Source organism: Mirounga leonina, unplaced genomic scaffold, assembly GCF_011800145.1.
Source record: "Mirounga leonina isolate KUSES-001 unplaced genomic scaffold, KU_Mleo_1.0 Mir_481, whole genome shotgun sequence".
Lineage (NCBI taxonomy): Eukaryota > Metazoa > Chordata > Mammalia > Carnivora > Phocidae > Mirounga > Mirounga leonina.
In genome coordinates, this window is record NW_023270773.1 from 425,686 (window position 1) to 444,318 (window position 18,633).

The following is an 18,633-nucleotide window of genomic DNA, read 5'->3' on the forward strand; positions in this document are numbered from 1 at the left end:
TTGAGGCCAGAACTCCAAGATCAAGGTGTTGGCAGGATTGGTTTTTCCGCAAAGCTGCTCTCCTTTGCTTGCAGAGAGCCACCTTCTCCCTGGGTCCTCCTAGGGTCATCCCTCTGTACCTGTCTCGTAATAAGGATACTACTAGTCAGTGGATTAGGGCCCAGTATAATGACCTCATTTTAAATTAATTACCTCTTTAAGCACCCTATCTCTATAAATAGTCACATTCAGAGGTATTAGGGGTTAGAGCTTCAACACAGGTATTTAGAGGGAGTGGGGAACAACACAATTCAGCCCATAACAGTGAAGGTCCAGTGAGCAAATACAGCCATTTCTCCTAGTGACTTGCATTGCTACCTCAGAAAGGGTTTGGGTTTTTCGCTGCCTTAGTGCAGATAAACCAGGGAAACATTTCATTTGAGGAAGAATTCAGATTGTTTTCCTGGTGTGTGGTTCACTTTTGGTTTAAAAACTTACTAGATAAACATTTTTACTGGATAAAAATGCTGCCTAAGGATTCTAAGTTCTTTAACTCTACCTCTGAGACAAATACTGAATCTGGCCACTTTTCACCACCTCACTGCTATCTTGAGGTCCACACCATTGCCACATTTTGCCTGTTCCACTGCAGCAGCCAACTGATCTCTCCAGGTGGACACTCCCCCCAACCCCTGTAGCTCCTCTGCACAGCAACCAGAGGGTTCCGTGAAGCACAAGCCAGGGCAGGCATTTGGCTGTTCACCACCCCTGATCACACCTTACAGACCCCCCTCCGCCTTCTGCCCAACCCCCCCCCCCCCACCCCCGGTCAGCACACGGCACTTAATTGTTCCTTGTGGACTATGTGCTCCTTCCCCTACAAGGCTCAGGCTTCTTCATCCAGGTCTGGGCTCAGATGCTGAGGCCTACCCCACCTCCCTGCCCCCATTGCTGGTGCTTTGTTTTGTTTTTTAATTTTATTTGTCAGAGCACAAGCAGGGGGAGCAGCAGGCAGAAGGAGAAGCAGGCTCCCCGCTGAGCACGGAGCCTGATGTGGGGCTTGATCCCAGGTCCCTCGGATCACGACCCAAGCCGAAGGCAGACGCTTAACCGACTGAGCCACCCAGGCATCCCTGCAAGTGCTTTGTAGTAGTGCTTTTCAAACAGTACGTGTCATCCATTAGGTTGTATAATCAATTCACGGGGTCAGGGCCAGCAGTTTTAACTTTTTATTTTGAAGTAGTTACAGATTTACAGGAGGTTGGAAATAAAGATGCAAGGAGGGTCTGTGTGTGGTTCTCCCAGCCTCCCCAAGTATTAACATCTTACACACCATGTACAGTCAGTGTGAAAGAGACTAGAGACTGACACAGGCACAGCCCAGAATGCATTCGGGTTTCCCATTATGTCTGCACTCATCTGTGTGTACATCTAACAGTACACAATTTCATCACACATGCAGCTCTGTAGAGGTCGAGGTTCCAGTACCACAGGATACCCTTATGTACCCTAGCCACATCCACACCCTCCTTCCATCCCTACCCTTGGCACCATTAGCCATTCTCCATCTCTATTATTACATCATCTCACCAATGTTACATAAATGGAACTACGTCATATGCACCCATTTAAGATTTTTTAACTCGGCATAATTTGAGTTTCACCCAAGTTGCTGCATATACAGCAGTTTATTTTCAGTCGCACAGAACCGCAAATGTCAGTGTATCACACATCGTTCAGATAAGGACTGTTTTGTGAGGCTTGTTTCAACCATATATGCAGTATATAAAGTATATACCAGATCATAAAACTTGTTACGGGTTTTGTGCAAAAAATGTGAGAGCTGCTGCTCTATCTTCCCACTGCCCATTTTCTTCACAGCACTTACCATTATTTTATACTTACTTAATGAGGTTTCAATGTTTATGTCTGTCCCCTAAACTCAACTGGAACTCTTTGAAGGCAGCTTGCCCATTTCAAGACTGCAATCCCAGAGCCTCAACCCCCACCTGGCCATGTAGCGGTGCTCAGATGTTGTGACGGGTGAACACGAGCAGATGTAGGAACATTCTGTGCAGCAATGATTATCTGTCAGTGTGGAACTCATTGAGCAGCAGAGAAGGAATAAGACTTCCTAACACATCATTCAGCGGCGGGCAGCCTCCAGCCTTAAACAAGCACACAGAGAATGTGGATCCCTTGAGGTGAGCCCCTCAGGACTGCTGTGCTGGCTGCTACCACAGCCCCAGCCCGGGAACCCCAAGGGATCATATGCAGATTGCAAAATTCAAATGTCCCTTCCTGTGTTTCGAAGAGAATGCCTGTAGATTCCCAGCAGCCTTCCCTCTCTCCTTGGCCGGAAATGCTCCAGAAAGTAGCCACAGACACAAGGCAGTTACCCTGGCTGACTTAGATATCAAGGCACCCACCCTGGGATAGGTTCTTCTTTATACTCACCTCTGCTCCTGGGCTCCTATGTGCACACCTCCCACTACTCAGGTACACGCAGTCACAGGGAAGGACCTTTGGGGACCTGTGTGCAAACGCTCCCACCACTCAACAGGTACACACACACACACACACACACACAGGGAGAGGCTACTGGGGACTTATGTGCACACCCCTCACCACTCCTAGGGACAGAGTCACAGGGAAGGATCACTGGGGACCTGTGTGCACAACCCCATCTCCCCCCATTGACAGGTACACACAGTCACAGGGAAGGACCACTGGGGACCTGTGTGCACCCACCCCCTCTCCCCCATTGACAGGTACACACAGTCACAGGGAAGGATCATTGGGGACCTGTGTGCACACACCCCTACCACTCACAGGTACATACACAGGGAGAGGTTATTGGGGTCCTATGTGCAGATCCCCCAGCACTTAGAGGTATGCACAGTCACAGGGACTCTTGGGGTAACACAGGAGAAAATGCACACAGGAGAGGGCAACGTCTATTCTTTAATGTACGCCCTTCTGAAGTGATGGGATTATTTTGCCCCAAAGAATGAGTTAAAAGATGTCTGACCCACTGCCTGTGGCCAGGTTGGGGCCCAGTTGTGAGGGAGGTACTAAAATGGCAGTTGGAGGGCGCCTGGGTGGCTCAGTTGGTTAAGCGACTGCCTTCGGCTCAGGTCATGGTCCCAGGGTCCTCCGCGGGAAGCCTGCTTCTCCCTCTCCCACTCCCCCCGCTTGTGTTCCTGCTCTCGCTGTCTCTGTCAAATAAATAAATAAAATCTAAAAAAATAAATAAATAAAAATAAAATGGCAGTTGGTCCAGGAAGGAGCAGTGAGGCTTCAGGGCACACAGCCAGCCTTGCCCTTGGCCCCACACCACAGGGCCTGCTCTGCAGCCATGAGATGCTAAATCATTTTATTAGTGATAAAAAAAGACCTCTTCAAGAACTAGAGTTCTTGTTGGTTCATAAACATATATTTTAAAAACATCTACAAGAGTATAAGTATACAAAATTCCAATACTGTCCGAGCACAATAATGTCAGGTGCTAAATCTAACAATCTCAACTATTAAATTGTGGATTTAATTTTCAGCTTCTATTTGAAATCAAACGTGCGAAATGGCATTTGATATAATCTACATTTTCTAAAACTGACCAAGGGAAGTTTTAAAGGAAAGAGACTAAAATTCCACGTGTCTTGGGCTTGGGTTTCTTAAGCCAAGGGTCTATGAACCCTTTTATTTTTTTTTGTTTTTGTTTTTGTTTTTCTATGAACCCTTTTAACGTGAGGTTGTGTATTCTGTAGCTGTGTGCGTTTCTTAAAAGCCAGAGTCTTCAAGAGGGCCTGTATCCTACAAGGAGCAACACCCTGTCTGTGTCCACAGAGGAACTTAGTGAGTGGGCTAATAGCTCCGTGTAAGCACCAGGGGCTGGCAATGCACAGTGTCACCAAACCAGGACCAGGACAGGTGTTCACCACAGCACAACCATTTAGTTACCTCGTTCTGACCGCCCTATGTATCCACTTGGATCAGGGCTATCACTCAAGAGTTTACCTGAGAGTGCTGTTGTCCCCAGCGGGGAGCATGAACCAGCCTGACCTGGCTGCTCACCGGGCTCTGCAATGGTGTTTGGCATCCTGGAAGCTGTGCAGTGGGTGAAACTGTGTCAGAGCAAGGCAGCAGCAGGAGTGGGCAATTAGGGCTGGAGACCTCAGGCTCTGTGTTCTAAGCCGAGTGGAAGCTTCAGGGACCCACTAGACTGTTTGGGCCCGTCACCGTCCTCAGGGTCTTGCGACAGCCCCATTTAAAACAGATCAGAGGAAGCCGTTCAGGAGTGCTCATCACTGGTCTTTCTCGTCCTGTGGCAGAGGGAGGTGCCAGTCTGCAGGAGGGCTCTGCCTTAGGGCCCACACCAGGGCATGCTTCCGTGTAGCCTGGACTCTTGCACGCTCGCTCTCACAGAGGGACTGCTGTACAAAGGAGACCCCAGTCACTTCGGCTCACGTGGCCCCTGTACCTCCCTCCTCCTCAGCACCCTCCCAAACAAGCTGGACAACAAAGCGTATGGCACATACCACTCCAGAACTTGGCTGCTTCTACCTAATAAACCTTGGCGACTATTCCATACTAAAACACACAGATCTGTATCATTCTTTCTCCCAAGCTATTGTGAAAAACTATTGTGCAGATACCAGAATTTGAGTAAAGTTTAAAATGTCCTCTTCTGGGCCTCAGGACTTGATGTCTTCAGTTGACCTAACCAGATTTACCTGCTGGAACCAGCATGAGGCTGAGCTGAGAGAAGACAAGAATCTGATTTTAGTATATGTGCTGCCAAAGCGAGCACGAGACAGGAGTCTGAAAGAGTGGCCACAGTGGGGAGGATGAGGCAAGAGACACATGCCCAGGGAGCCCTGGACAGGCGAGGAATCCAGAGGAAAGACACAATAAGTGCCACTCAACCTGCGGGCTTTTCTCTGCCACTCTCCTCCCACAATAAACACTGGGCAGTACCTTATGACCATGAAAGGTGCACTTAGTAGGTGCCAAGCACTATGCTGGCCTTTTTACATATATAATTTCATCTTCTCTCTCTCATCTCGCTGTGTCTCTCTCTTTCAAATAAATAAATAAAATCTTAAAAAAAAAAAGATTTTATTTATTTATTTGACGGAGAGAGAGACAGCGAGAGCAGGAACACAAGCAGGGGGAGTGGGAGAGGGAGAAGCAGGCTTCCTGCCGCGCAGGGAGCCCAATGCGGGCTCGATTCCAGGACCCTGGGATCATGACCTGAGCTGAAGGCAGACGCTTAACTGACTGAGCCACCCAGGTGCCCCAGATATTTTGAACTTTTAACTGCACTGTTACCCAGTTACTTTCCTAGGATGGACTTTCAGAAGTAGAACTAGGGGGTCAAAAGGTATCCTTTTGACAGATAATCAGAACACGTAACACTCCATCAACACTGCACAAGTACCCCTGACTCTCCAAACCCTTATCGGCACTTCTGATATTTCACAGGGCAGAAAGCGCTTGTCATTTGACCTTGTATACCAGATCATTTGATTTTCTTTTTGAATGAATTCTTTCTTTGTGCCCTTTGCCCACTTTTCTTTACTTTTTTTTTTTTTTTAAGATTTTTAAAAAATTTATTTATTTCAGAGAGAGAAAGCAGGAGCAGGGGGAAAGGGAGGGGAAGAGGGAGAAGTACGCTCTCAGCTGAGCAGGGAGCCTGACACGGGGCTCCATCCCAGGACCCTAGGATCATGACCTGACCTGAAGGCAGACACTCAACCGACTGAGCCACCCAGGCACCCCTTTGCCCACTTTTCTATTCTGAAATCATCCCCATTTTTCTGATATGAGGTCTCTCTAAAAAACGTTATTAATCTCTTGCTATATAGGCTACAAGCTATCTTTCCCAATTTTTTGATTTCCACTTATAATGGACCTGTCATCATTTTCTTTTATACAGCAGCTTGCTTTCCACATCTGTTTGTTTGATAATCACATACATTTAACCATGCTGAAGCAGTTGCCAGTCCTGCTGGGTCCCCTTCCCCCTTCCCCATGAGCACTGCACCCTCAAGCTTCTCTTCATGTCCCCATCCACAACAGTTCCAAGGCACCACTGCCTATTCTAGACTAGAATGAAGGTGCCAGAAGGGCAGGGGCTCTGTTCTCATCACTCCTGTATCTTTAAGAGCTCCCAACATGATAAGTATTTGCTGAATGAATGGAAAACCAGAACCACCTCCTCACTGGTCTCTTTGGTCCTTCATAATACACTCTCCCACCCTGGCAGTCAAACTGATAAATATCTATATCTATATATTTTTAAGAGAGGTGGGGAGGAGTGGAGTGGGGGGAGAGGGAGAAAGAGAGAGAGAGAGAGAAAGAAAATGAATCCCAAGCAGGCTCCCTCACCAGCGTGGAGCCTGATCCCACAATCCAGAAATCACGACCTGAGCCCAAATCAAGAGTCAGTTGCCCAACCAACTGAGCCACCCAGGCACTCCCGGCACGGCCCCCCCCCCCCCTTTTTTTAACCATGCCCAGCCTGGCGCCCAATGCGGGCTTGAACTCATGACCTTGGGATCAAGACCTGAGCTGGTATCAAAGAGTCAGACGCTTAACTAACTGAGCTACCCAGGACCCCCAGACTGATCTTTTAAAGATATAAATCAAGTCATGCTTCCCAGCACACGTTTAGGCTGAATCTAAACCCTTCTTTAAGGCCCACCAGGTCCCTGGTACCTCTCCAGCCTAACCCCCTACCCCTCTACAGCCCACCCTCCTGCTCCAAGCACTTGACCCTTCTTTGTGTTCCTCAGATGCGCCCCGCCTTGGGCCGGGTGAAGGCTGTTAAGGCTGGTTCCTGGTCTTTCAGGCCTCAGCAATATCACCCCCTCCGCAGGCCTGCTGAGGACACTGTCACTGTTAGGGGATCTCTCCTTTCTCTCCAAACCACTCTACGTTCTCCTTTCTTTGTCCCTCAGTGTCTGAAAGCCCCGCTGATATACTAATTTTTGATATTTCTCAAGAGAAAGGAAGCACAGCAAAAGGAGGGACCCAGGCAGTACTCCTCTCCCAGTGTCCCGGGGCCTGGAATGTGGGGGAGGGTGTGGTCCGCGCACTCGAACGCCGGGGCAATGCACCCCCGCGGCCCAAGGGCCACCCCCGGCTCCCCCGTGCACCTGGGCCTCCGCGCTTCGGCGCTCCTCCCACTCCCGGCAGCTGGCCAGGTCGCGCCGCCACTGCTCGCAGGCCGGCCGTTCGCCGTGGACGTAGTAGTGGTGCAGGAAGTGTCTGGCGCTGCGGCAGAGTTTCCACTCGGCGCGGTAGGCCTCGCAGGGGCGCGGCGGCTGCAGCGAGAAGCACGCCTGAGCCGGAGGCCGCTGCACTGCCCGCCTAGGGAGCCCCATCCCGTCCCCTCCTTGGGAGAAGGCTCGGGTAACCCGGCCGTCGGGCCCAAGGAGGTTCCTGCACGTCCCGGGCGCCCCCCGCGCTTACCCGCCAGGCGCCGCCGTCCGCCATGTCCGGGCGACTGCGGAACCCCACCTCTGAGCTCGCTGGCCAGTGAAGATTGCAGACAGACGCACCGCGTGTTTGACGGAGAGGAGCCAATGAACTCCGAGATGTGACGCTTGACTCGGCACCCACCGTGACACGCGCCGATAAACAAGACATCCGGGCTGAGCCGCCAATAACAGCCGGGGGGCGGTGACAAGCGGAGGAGACGCCCAGGAGGGCCTAGGGACCGTGCGGGCGGGGGCGTGTCCGGAGGTAGAACGCCGGGCGTGCAGCCTGCCAGGCCAAATGGATGACAGCGGCCCTTCGCCTGGTGCCCGGCGGGCGTCCCGGGCTGCACAGCCACCTGAAGTTAGCTATTTCTGAAACCACGGGGTCCAGGCCGGTTTTCAGCAGTTTAATGAAATCTCAAAAGATAGGGTTCGCTTTCATAAGCACATACTGAGCATCAACGCCCTGTGGCAAAGCTGCCAAGTCTGCGGCTGCAGCGGACTCGGTGAGGGTGGCTGGGCGTGACCAGTAGGTAGTTGGCGGTCTAGGGCGCCGGATGATTTCCCGAGGGAACGCAGGATGGTAGTGGAGGCGAGCGAAGGGTTTTCTGAGCACAGCGGTGGGCTGGTCAAAGGCGTGGAGGCTGTGTGTGTCACGGGGTAGAGGAGAGAACCTTGCAAGTGTGGGGCGCCTTGCATGTCTGATTAGGAGTGAAGGCTTTACTCTGAGGCGTGGGAAGACACGGAACGTTTATAAACAGGAGAGGTGCACAAGAGGCAATAAAAAGCAAAGTGCCTGGTAATCTGCAGAGTAGCCCTGCAATACCTATGCAGAGGTTCTCCAACTTACGCAAACTTAATCCTCCACGGGGGAGTCCCTTACAACGCGGTTGCTGGGCCCACCCCAGTAACGAGACTGGGTCAGACTCCCTCAAGGTGGGCCAGAAAGATGCAATTTTACCAGGGCTCCTGCTAAGCTGGCTCACAGACCAAGCTTGAAGACAGAGAAGGCTGCAGGCCAGGGTGCAGCAGTAATGACCAGGATTTTTGCTCTGGGTTACCCCTCCCCGCTTGTTACCAGAAGCTGGCCCAGGCAGGGAAGTGTGGCTCAAGCAAAGGACCATGAGTGATTTCATTGCTTACACAGTAGGTGTTGCTTAGGGAAGACAAAAACCCAAGGCCAGTTAGTGCCTTCCTGTAAAATTCATTATGCATCAAATGACACATTAGCCAATGTGATCCTGCAAATGGAGGCTGCCCACCCACCAAGGAGGACTTCTGCCTTGGCTAGTGAAACAGATGTGCCTTAAGTGGAGGATCACGGGTCACAGCAGTGCTTCATGCCTCTTGAAACCTTGTCCATCATCAGTGGTGACTGTTTGGGCCATAGCCCAGCCCTCATCTTCATGACAATCACCTATGATCTTGATCTGATGACATGTGGGTGGACCCTGGGCCACCATCCTGAAGGGAACATCCTCTCTTGTGTGTTGAAGGAGCTCTATCCAGAGATGGACCCCTCTACCTTCAAGCAGGAGTCCTCCTACAAGAGGAGACCCTGCTCAGGCTGACCATCCCCAGTGCAGGGGTCAGAGAGCCTCATTTCTCCATACATTCTCCAGAAGCCCCCCAGAGGAGCTCTTTTCTAATGGCAGGATGGAACAAGGGACACCTGCAAGCAAGTCTTCCTCCAACTCCTGGCTGGTGGCCCAACCACCAACCCATGTTGATACCTAATCAAACATTTAGAGGCAATCCAGGTTTAATCATTGCCTGTTTTTATTTGAAATTCTTGATGTAAAATTCTTTTCAAGGAACAAAAGAGATTAAATTAGATTAACATGTCAAAAGATCTCACATTATAGAAAGTGATCTGAGACCAAATTAATGCTAATAAAAAAGGTAGGCCAGCAGAACCTTGGATAATTTAATACATTAACTGGGAGTGGGGGGTAGGGAAGGAGAAATTATCTTTAGCACTTATTTATTCTAATATTCATATTTGTGCTTCATCATGAAGTTGTTTCACTGTAGAACCGATTCATTAACGAGCAAGTTATTTCCATATGAAATCAAATTACAAGATGAAGTGTATTCAGATCAGGAATCCACCTTCTGAAGAATGGTTCTTTTGGAAAAAAAAAATATCAATATGTAAAATAAAAACACCCTTCCTCATACACTTAAATTGCAGCCAGAGTAATGGGATAACCACTATTTATAGAGCATGTCTCTATTTAAGCCACTTTTTTCTAGGCCAAAGGTAACGCTCTAAGCTATCGACCTGGAAAAACAAAGGATAAGTGAAAAAAAGGGAAACAACACCTCAAGTTAGAGCAATTCAATCCCTTCCATTGATTTTTATCAGGAATTAGGGAACTCTGCTTTGGCTAAGGCATTGGGAGCACCCCTCAAGGGCTGAAAGCAAGAAGGGGCAAGGAGGAGGCTGCCTGCAGGATCTCAGAGTAAGGTTTCTCCTTCCCAAAATCATCCACCAAGTCTGAATGTTCCACTTACAGGTCACACGCGGTAATTCTTAGGTAACTCTAAACAAAACCTAAAGTGACAGAGCATCCACTGCAACAGTCTCATCTCCATCAGAGCCAGTAACTAAAAGCCATTATGTTGCAATTGATTATTTTATTTTCCAATCAGCCAACAGTCCCAACTTATGGCTTTCTTCCCTTTTTACGCAACGACTGTCCTTCTCCAGAGAAAGCGACGAATCTGCCTCCAGCTTCATCCTGAGTATGAAGATAAAATACTATTTTCAGAAACTCCTTGGAGGCTTAGAATAAATGCTTGATTCTGTTGACTCATGTGCCAGCCACCAATTTACCTTACTTCCCCATTATTCATAATAAGAAATGGCTTTGAAATAGAAATCATAATCTATTGAATTGAGAAACAAAACCAGAGAATCACAACTATGCCTCTACCACAGCCTTTATTCTCAGATTGAATGTACATCCTTTTGCAGAAGTATCACGTTTTCAAAATGTAAAAAATATAAAATACACCTCTAAAAGAAAAATCATCTATAACTCCACCACCCAAAAATATTTCTAGCCACTTTACTATATATGCTTATGTAAATCTTTCTCATACTTCCTGAGTCTCAAGTCGATGAATTTCTTTTCTAGTACACTCTAAAGGCTACAGAGAATTCCATCATTGGGAGAGGCAATCTTCCACCATTGGACGTTACTTCCAGGTTTGTGATATTTTAAGCTGCTGTGGTGAGCAGCTTAATGTGTTTGCACACAACTCTGATCTTTTTCTTAGAAGTGTTATTCTACCATAAAAGGATTGCACAGTTGTTTTTATTTTTGGTGGTTTTTTTTTAGAATTGTACATATTTTTAAGGCTTTTAATGTTATGGTCACTAACCAGCCCTCAGAAACATTCTATCAAGCTATTTTCCCACCAACAGAAAGAGGGCCTGTTTTTTCTCAACTGAAAACAGCAGGTATCTTTAACGAGCTTGTATTGCTAATCAGTTGGAGGCACTCTACGGAAGAGGATTTCACACTCCCTGATACATAGCCCTGCACCTGCCCCTCCCCACCCCACGCAGGAGTGTATTGCTGGCGGGGGCCTGTACAGGGCTTATGTGGTGGCGACCATGTACATTTGGGTCATAGCTGAGCCATTCAGTCTTCCTTTCCTGCAGAGCCTTCGCTTTGTCCTGCTGTCCCTGTATCTGGCTTCTCTCTTCTGCACACTTTCAATCACAGCAGGCATCCTGCTGGTTTTGTCTACTTGAAGGTGTATATTGTAGGCCCTTTAAGCTGCCCTGCTTAGACTGGCCATCCTCTTGGTGCTGCGAATAGTTTCAGGGCTCCCTGTTTCCTGGATCTAGGGCTTTCTTATTTCTACTTTATGCCTTCATTTTAGTAGGGTATATCCTCCAAACGCTTCCTGAGAAAGGGTACTTGAGGAATATCCTTTTGTGAGATCCTACATGTCTGAAAATCGCTTTTTCTACTCTCACATTTCCCTGATACGTTGACTATTGTTAGCATGCTAGGGCTGCCATAACAAAATACCACAGACTGGGCGGCTGAAACTACAGACATTAGGTTTCTCATAGTTCTGGGGAATGGAAGCCCAAGATCAGGGTGCTGACAGGGTTGGTTTCTTCTGAGGCCTCGCTCCTTGGCTTGCAGATGGCTGCCTTCTTGTGATGTGCTTGCATGGTCTTTCCTCTGTACATCCAATTTTCCTCTTCTTATAGGAAGAGTCAGACTGGATTAGGGGCCACCCTACTGGCCTCATTTTAACTTAATCACCTCTGTAAAGGCCTTACCTCCAAACACAGTCACATCCTGAGGTGCTGGGGGTTAAAGCTTCAACAAAGGATTTGGGGGAACACAATTCAGCCCATAAGAGCTGAGTACAGATTTTTTTGTGAAAGTTTCCTCTCAGAATTTTAGAGACGCTGCTCCATTATCTCCTAGCTTCCTGTGTCTTGCGCTAAGATGATGCCATTCTTAATCTGGGCATAACCTCTTTCCTCCTTCTGGAAGCTTTAGGATCTTTGCCTTGATAGGGGGCTGTTTTCATTCATGGTGCTGGATGCTCAGGGGGCCCTCTTGGCTGCAAACTCATGCCTTTCCATTTGGGGAAATTATTTCCCTGATGGTTCCTGACCCTTTGGTTTCTCTAATCTCTTTTCAGAACTCTTCAGAAAGTAGAAACTTTCTGACTCCAGTCTCCACACTGGGGTGAGCTGTCTAGGACATTCCTCAGGGCTCGCCAGACTGTCCAGAGAAAGCTCCTCCAACTGCAGTGAGCAACCCTGGCAGCCAGTGTGGGAGCCAAGGGAAGGACACCAAGGGTGACAACATTCAGGATGCAAACTGTCACTCATTCTTTTAGTTCAGTCCTGCTATCCACTCTGCTGATGGCCCCAGTCTAGGGACCTGCCATGATGCCTCTTCCAGAAGACGAGCCACCAGCTTTTTTGGGGGTCAGGCAGGCACAGCCCCAACGGGGCCGGGGAGGGGGCGGGGGCGGTGCTGTGGTTCTAAGTTCTTTGTGACACACATTCCATCTTTAGCCCCCCATTTCCAGAGGTGCCTTTCAGAGCTCTATCTAAACCACAAGCAGCTCAGGATGCAGCTTCCCACGGCCTATGCGGTCTGTTACCACTTGTCCTTCTGTTCTGGGGCTTTCAAAGTTTTGTAGCAGTTGCCTCCTCTTCTCGTCAATGTCTTTATTACCTTATTACCTTGTGCCACAGCTTTGTGGGGGTTCAGGATGGGGTGGAGCTAAGCATGTACCCTCAGTCCCATCATTAGCCATGCATTTCTTCTTGAATACTTATGGATTAAACAGCTCCAGCTATGCCTGCCAGCCTCGCGCTCCCTCTCCAGTACTCAGGTCACAAGTCAGCCTGGAGGAAGCCCCTGCTGAGGCCTCTAGGCCCAAGGCAGCAAGCCCCAGCCTGTAGCTGGCAAAGGCCTGGAAAGGCACTCAAGGAGGAATCAGAGGCTGAGGTCTCATTGGGAACCACACTTGTTCCTCTGAGCCTGGAAGTTCCCCAACCACCGCACAGGTAGAGGGGAAGAGTTCAGTGGTCAAGAGGCTGATGATGGCCCTGCAGCCAGGAGCTAGCCAGTAACTGGTCCTAGCTAGCAGTCTATCCTGAATGTGCTCACAGAACATCTGCCTTCTAGCCTACTCTAGATCCCCAAGAGACTGAGCCTTTGAGAAAAGGAACCAGGAGAGCGGTGGGTCTAAAGTGTTGGTGTTCTAGAAATACACAGCACAATGGCCATGGCTGCCAGGTGGGGTGGGTGATCTGCAGTAGGGTGTGCTGGGTTTTCTGAGCTGGTTTCCAACACTTGAAAGAAGTGCCCACAAGGTGGGAACCTACCCTTTGCCAACACCTGCCCCCACCTGCAGCCTTCCCTTCCTGTTACAGGGGAACTCCTGGGCCGGGGGAGGCCCTTCCCCCTCAGGTCTCAGTGGAGACCACTTCTAGAGGGTGGTGGCACAAAGGCGGCCATGTATTGGTCAGGAGCTTACCCCTGCACCCTGGGTGCCCTCGCCTCCACACATCTTCATGCTCAAATCTGTAAAATGCAGACAATCACAACAGCCACCGCAAGGGACTGGCTGGGCATTAAATAGTTAAGTATAAAGCACCAACATGGGGCCTGGCACTTGGGTCAGGGCTCTGTGAGCTGGTATGGTGCTGATCACCACTACCAGGTGACACCAGAGCTATGGCCTGCACACACCCCACACAGCCTCAGCAGGATAATCAGGGTACCAGCGAGAGGAGCGCCCCGGGCATGGGGGGAAATAGGACAGAAACGGCCTCATTCAGAATGGAAAGTCGTCACTAACAAAAACACTTCTCCTTACCAGTGAAATAAACTCACCTCTTCAACCTTTTTGACCAGTGGACGTGAATTTCTTATGAAAGTGATCTTACCAAGTTTAAACTCATAATTGGGAATTCCTCTGTGGAAGGAAAGAGAGGAAGAAAAATGTTAGTTGCAGGAGAAAAGCATTAAAGTTCATTCCTGGCAATCAAGAGAAAAGCAAGCAGAGCAGACAAGCGTCATCCTGGCGACTCACTCTAGGGTATACCACTGTACCCATTCTGGCCTTGGGCCAGCCCTCTGGTGTTCCCCAGCATCCTTCCTGAAGTAATCAGAAGGCAACTGGGGCAGAGGCCTGTAGACCTGGTGCCTGGCCTGAAGTGAGGGGCCACCTGGAGGCTTGGGGGGCCCTCACCATCTCTGTCCTCTAGCCTCACAGACCCTGCAAGGGCTACATTCTCACTAAACTCTTTACACTCTCTCAAGACTGGGTAAAAATCACACTTCCAGGGGTACCTGGCTGGCTCAGTCGGTTGGGCGTCTGCCTTTAGCTCAGGCCATGATCCCAGAGTCCTGGGATCGAGCCCCACGTCAGGATCCCTGTTCAGCGGGAAGCCTGCTTCTCCCTCTCCCCCTGCTCATGTTCTCTCTCTCAAATAAATAAAATCTTAAAAAAACACCACACTTCCAGCATTCTCCTTTTGCTCTAACACACACAGTAGACAGGTGACATATCTCATCCCCACCACCTCAATGACGGCCACCAGAGCAGGAACCTGCTCTGATAGTCCTTGAGCCAAACGACAAAAACACATTAAGTAAGGCAGCTCCGGCCTCCTGTTTGAGGAAAGTTGACATAAGGGGACTTGATCAATTATTAGAAGTCACAAAACAGGAAAATGGAAAGATGACTAAACAGGAACCAGAAAGATCTGAAACAGGAGAGGAAGCTGATCAGGTACCACTTGGAGGCAGGCGGAGGCTGAACTGCGGGCACCGAGGGAGGCTGGACTGCAGTGGGAGAGGCTTGGCGGATGAGGCAGGGCACCAATATCCTCCCCCCTCAACCCCCACCAGGAAACATGGGCTTTGGTGGTGCTCCAGCCCACTGAGGAGAGCAGGCAGGGGCCATCCATCCACACCGCCAGCCTCCTTGGTCCAGGCTTTGTCTCTGGAGCTCGAGTGAGGTAGACCCACCCCAGGAATCTGGCACAGAGCCTCCCTGGAGGATGACAAAGCATCAGGGTGGAAGCAGAGCCAGAGCAGACCCACCTTTTAATGTCTCCAGGCTTGATTGGGGAGGGGCTGGGTTCTACACCTTTCTTCTTCCCATCCAGTCTATTCCCGGAGCCGGAGAAGGCCTGGATGAGGGAGCAGGAGAGTGCGCAAGAACTAGTGAGCACACATGTGCCCTGTGGCCAGAGACTGCTGCCAGGATGTGTGTGGGAGGTGCTGCTCAGAACCCTTAAGGACTGAAGCCCTCACTCCCCAGCTGCTGGTGGACAGACAGCCAAGAACTTTCCGCCGAGCCCCTCAGGGGACTGCTGTGAGATGAAAGGAACCTCCTGGCCCAAACAAAGCCACCCTACAAGGGCAGCCAGTAGCTAAGGATAGGTTGAAAGTTCTGCCCCAGCCTCTGCAGGGCCACCCAGCTTGCCCCCCCCCCCCACATCCCGGGGTGGGCTAAGCCTCTGTTGCAGCTGCCCCACACAGCTCAGCTCCACTTTCCAGTCCTAACTCCTCTGCTGCCAACACCCTGGACATCTCCACCTGCTTCCCAGGGAGGCTGGCGGGCCGCAGTGCTGGGAGGTCACGCTGCAACTTCCTTTTTTTTTTTTTTTTCCGTTTATATATATATTTTTATTAATATGTTAATCCCCATACATTACATCATTAGTTTTAGATGTAGTGTTCCATGACTCATTGTTTGTGCATAACACCCAGTGCTCCATGCAGAATGTGCCCTCCTCAATACCCACCACCAGGCTAACCCATCCTCCCAACCCCCCTCCCCTCTAGAACCCTCAGTTTGTTTTTCAGAGTCCATCATCTCTCATGGTTCGTCCACCCCTCCGATTTCCCCCGCTTCATTCTTCCCCTCCCTCTACCTTCTTCTTCTTTTTTTTCTTAACATATATTGCATTATTTGTTTCAGAGGTACAGATCTGAGATTCAACAGTCTTGCACAATTCACAGCACTTACCAGAGCACATACCCTCCCCAGTGTCTATCACCCAGTCACCCCATCCCTCCCATCCCACCACCCACTCCAGCAACCCTCAGTTTGTTTCCTGCGAATAAAAATACCTCATATCAGTGAGGTCATATGATACATGTCTTTCTCTGATTGACTTATTTCACTCAACATAATACCCTCCAGTTCCATCCATGTCGTTGCAAATGGCAAGATCTCATTCCTTTTGATGGCTGCATAATATTCCATTGTATATATATACCACCTCTTCTTTATCCATTCATCTGTCGATGGACATCTTGGCTCTTTCCACAGTTTGGCTATTGTGGACATTGCTGCTATAAACATCGGGGTGCACGTACCCTTTCGGATCCCTACTTTTGTATCTTTGGGGTAAATACCCAGTAGTGCAATTGCTGGATCATATGGTAGCTCTATTTTCAACTTTTTGAGGAACCTCCATACTGTTTTCCAGAGTGGCTGCACGAGCTTGCATTCCCACCAACAGTATAGGAGGGTTCACCTTTCTCCGCATCCCCGCCAACATCTGTTGTTTCCTGACTTGTTAATTTTAGCCATTCTGACTGGTGTGAGGTGGTATCTCATTGAGGTTTTGATTTGGATTTCCCTGATGCCGAGGGATATTGAGCACTTTTTCATGGGTCTGTTGGCCATTTGGATGTCTTCTTTGGGAAAATGTCTGTTCATGTCTTCTGCCCATTTCTTGATTGGATTCTTTGTTCTTTGGGTGTTGAGTTTGATGAGTTCATTATAGATTTTGGATACTAGCCCTTTATCTGATATGTCATTTGCAAATATCTTCTCCCATTCTGTCGGTTGTCTTTTGGTTTTGTTGACTATTTCCTTTGCTGTGCAAAAGCTTTTTATCTTGATGAAGTCCCAATAGTTCATTTTTGCCCTTGCTTCCCTTGCTTTGGCGATGTTTCTAGGAAGAAGTTGCTTCGGCTGAGGTCAAAGAGGTTGCTGCCTGTGTTCTCCTTTAGGATTTTGATGGACTCCTGTCTCACACTGAGGTCTTTCAACCATTTGGAGTCTATTTTTGTGTGTGGTGTAAGGAAATGGTCCAGTTTCATTCTTCTGCATGTGGCTATCCAATTTTCCCAACACCATTTGTTGAAGAGACTTTGTTCCATTGGACATTCTTTCCTGCTTTGTCGAAGATGAGTTGACCATAGAGTCGAGGGTCCATTTCTGGGCTCTCTATTCTGTTCCATTGATCTATGTGTCTGTTTTTGTGCCAGTACCACACTGTTTTGATGATGACAGCTTTGTAATAGAGCTGGAGTCCGGAATTGTGATGCCGCCAGCTTTGCTTTTCTTTTTCAACATTCCTCTAGCTATGCGGGGTCTTTTCTGGTTCCATACAAATTTTAGGATTATTTGTTCCATTTCTTTGAAAAAAGTGGATGGTATTTTGATGGGGATTGCATTGAATGTGTAGATTGCTCTAGGTAGCATTAACATCTTCACAATATTTGTTCTTCCAATCCATGAGCATGGAACGTTTTTCCATTTCTTTGTGTCTTCCCCAATTTCTTTCATGAGTATTTTTATAGTTTTCTGCATACAGATCCTTTGTCTCTTTGGTTAGATTTATTCCTAGGTATCTTATGGTTTTGGGTGCAATTGTAAATGGGATCGACTCCTTCATTTCTCTTTCTTCTGTCTTGTTGTTGGTGTATAGGAATGCCACCAATTTCTGTGCATTGATTTTATATCCTGCCACTTTACTGAATTCCTGTATGAGTTCTAGCAGTTTTGGGGTGGAGTCTTTGGGGTTTTCCACATAAAGTATCATATCATCTGCAAAGAGTGAGAGTTTGACTTCTTCTTTGCTGATATGGATGCCTTTTATTTCTTTTTGTTGTCTGTGCTGTGGCTAGGACTTCCAATACTATGCTGAATAGCAGTGGTGATAGTGGACATCCCTGCCGTGTTCGTGACCTTAGGGGGAGAGCTCTGTTTTTCCCCATTGAGAATGATATTCGCTGTAGGTTTTTCATAGATGGCTTTTATGATATTGAGGTATGTACCCTCTATGCCTATACTCCGAAGAGTTTTGATCAAGAAAGGATGCTGTACTTTGTCAAAAGCTTTTTCTGCATCTATTGAGAGGATCATATGATTCTTGTTCTTTCTTTTGTTAATGTATTGTATCACACTGATTGATTTGCGGATGTTGAACCAACCTTGCACCCCAGGGATAAATCCCACTTGGTCATGGTGAATAATCCTTTTAATGTACTGTTGGATCCTATTGGCTAGTATTTTGGTGAGAATTCTTACATCCATGTTCATCAGGGATATTGGTCTGTAATTCTCCTTTTTGATGGGGTCTTTGTCTGGTTTTGGGATCAAGGTAATGCTGGCCTCATAAAAGGAGTTTGGAAGTTTTCCTTCCATTTCTATTTTCTGGAACAGTTTCAGAAGAATAGGTATTAATTCTTCTTTAAATGTTTGGTAGACGGGCGCCTGGGTGGCTCAGTTGGTTGAGCGACTGTCTTCGGCTCAGGTCATGATCCTGGAGTCCCTGGATCGAGTCCCGCATCGGGCTCCCTGCTCAGCTCTGCTTCTCCCTCTGCCCTCCCCCCTCTTGTGCTCTCTCTCTCTCATTCTCTCT

At 48.6% G+C, this 18,633-nt stretch overlaps 2 protein-coding genes across 6 annotated transcripts in view; both read right to left on the reverse strand.

Annotated features, from left to right (window-relative positions):
- Positions 1 to 3,341: 3,341 nt before the first annotated feature.
- CUNH22orf39 (chromosome unknown C22orf39 homolog) lies at positions 3,342 to 7,684 on the reverse strand. Of its 4 annotated transcripts, none has more exons than XR_004676319.1 (4): positions 7,456 to 7,683; positions 7,140 to 7,307; positions 4,635 to 4,737; positions 4,331 to 4,412 (listed from the first exon to the last, which is right to left on the reverse strand). XR_004676319.1 is itself a non-coding variant. In XM_034989119.1 (3 exons), exons 1-3 carry the CDS (start codon positions 7,477 to 7,479, stop codon positions 4,284 to 4,286), a joined length of 318 nt encoding a protein of 105 aa, XP_034845010.1. In that variant the 5' UTR covers positions 7,480 to 7,608; the 3' UTR covers positions 3,342 to 4,283. The 4 variants fall into 4 exon arrangements, 2 of the variants coding, with proteins under 2 accessions (XP_034845010.1, XP_034845009.1); XR_004676320.1 differs by having other exon boundaries at positions 4,360 to 4,409; positions 7,456 to 7,684; XM_034989119.1 differs by lacking the exon at positions 4,635 to 4,737 and having other exon boundaries at positions 3,342 to 4,409; positions 7,456 to 7,608.
- A 1,542-nt stretch (positions 7,685 to 9,226) lies between these two features.
- UFD1 (ubiquitin recognition factor in ER associated degradation 1) overlaps positions 9,227 to 18,633 on the reverse strand; it is a 33,563-nt gene continuing 24,156 nt past the window's right edge. For both annotated transcript variants that reach the window (XM_034989121.1, XM_034989120.1), the window contains exons 10-12: positions 15,071 to 15,159; positions 13,856 to 13,937; positions 9,227 to 10,207 (exon numbers count right to left, since the gene is read on the reverse strand). In XM_034989121.1, the coding sequence (XP_034845012.1) occupies positions 10,133 to 10,207; positions 13,856 to 13,937; positions 15,071 to 15,159 (246 nt within the window). In that variant the 3' untranslated portion in view covers positions 9,227 to 10,132. The remainder of the gene's footprint in view (positions 10,208 to 13,855; positions 13,938 to 15,070; positions 15,160 to 18,633) is intronic.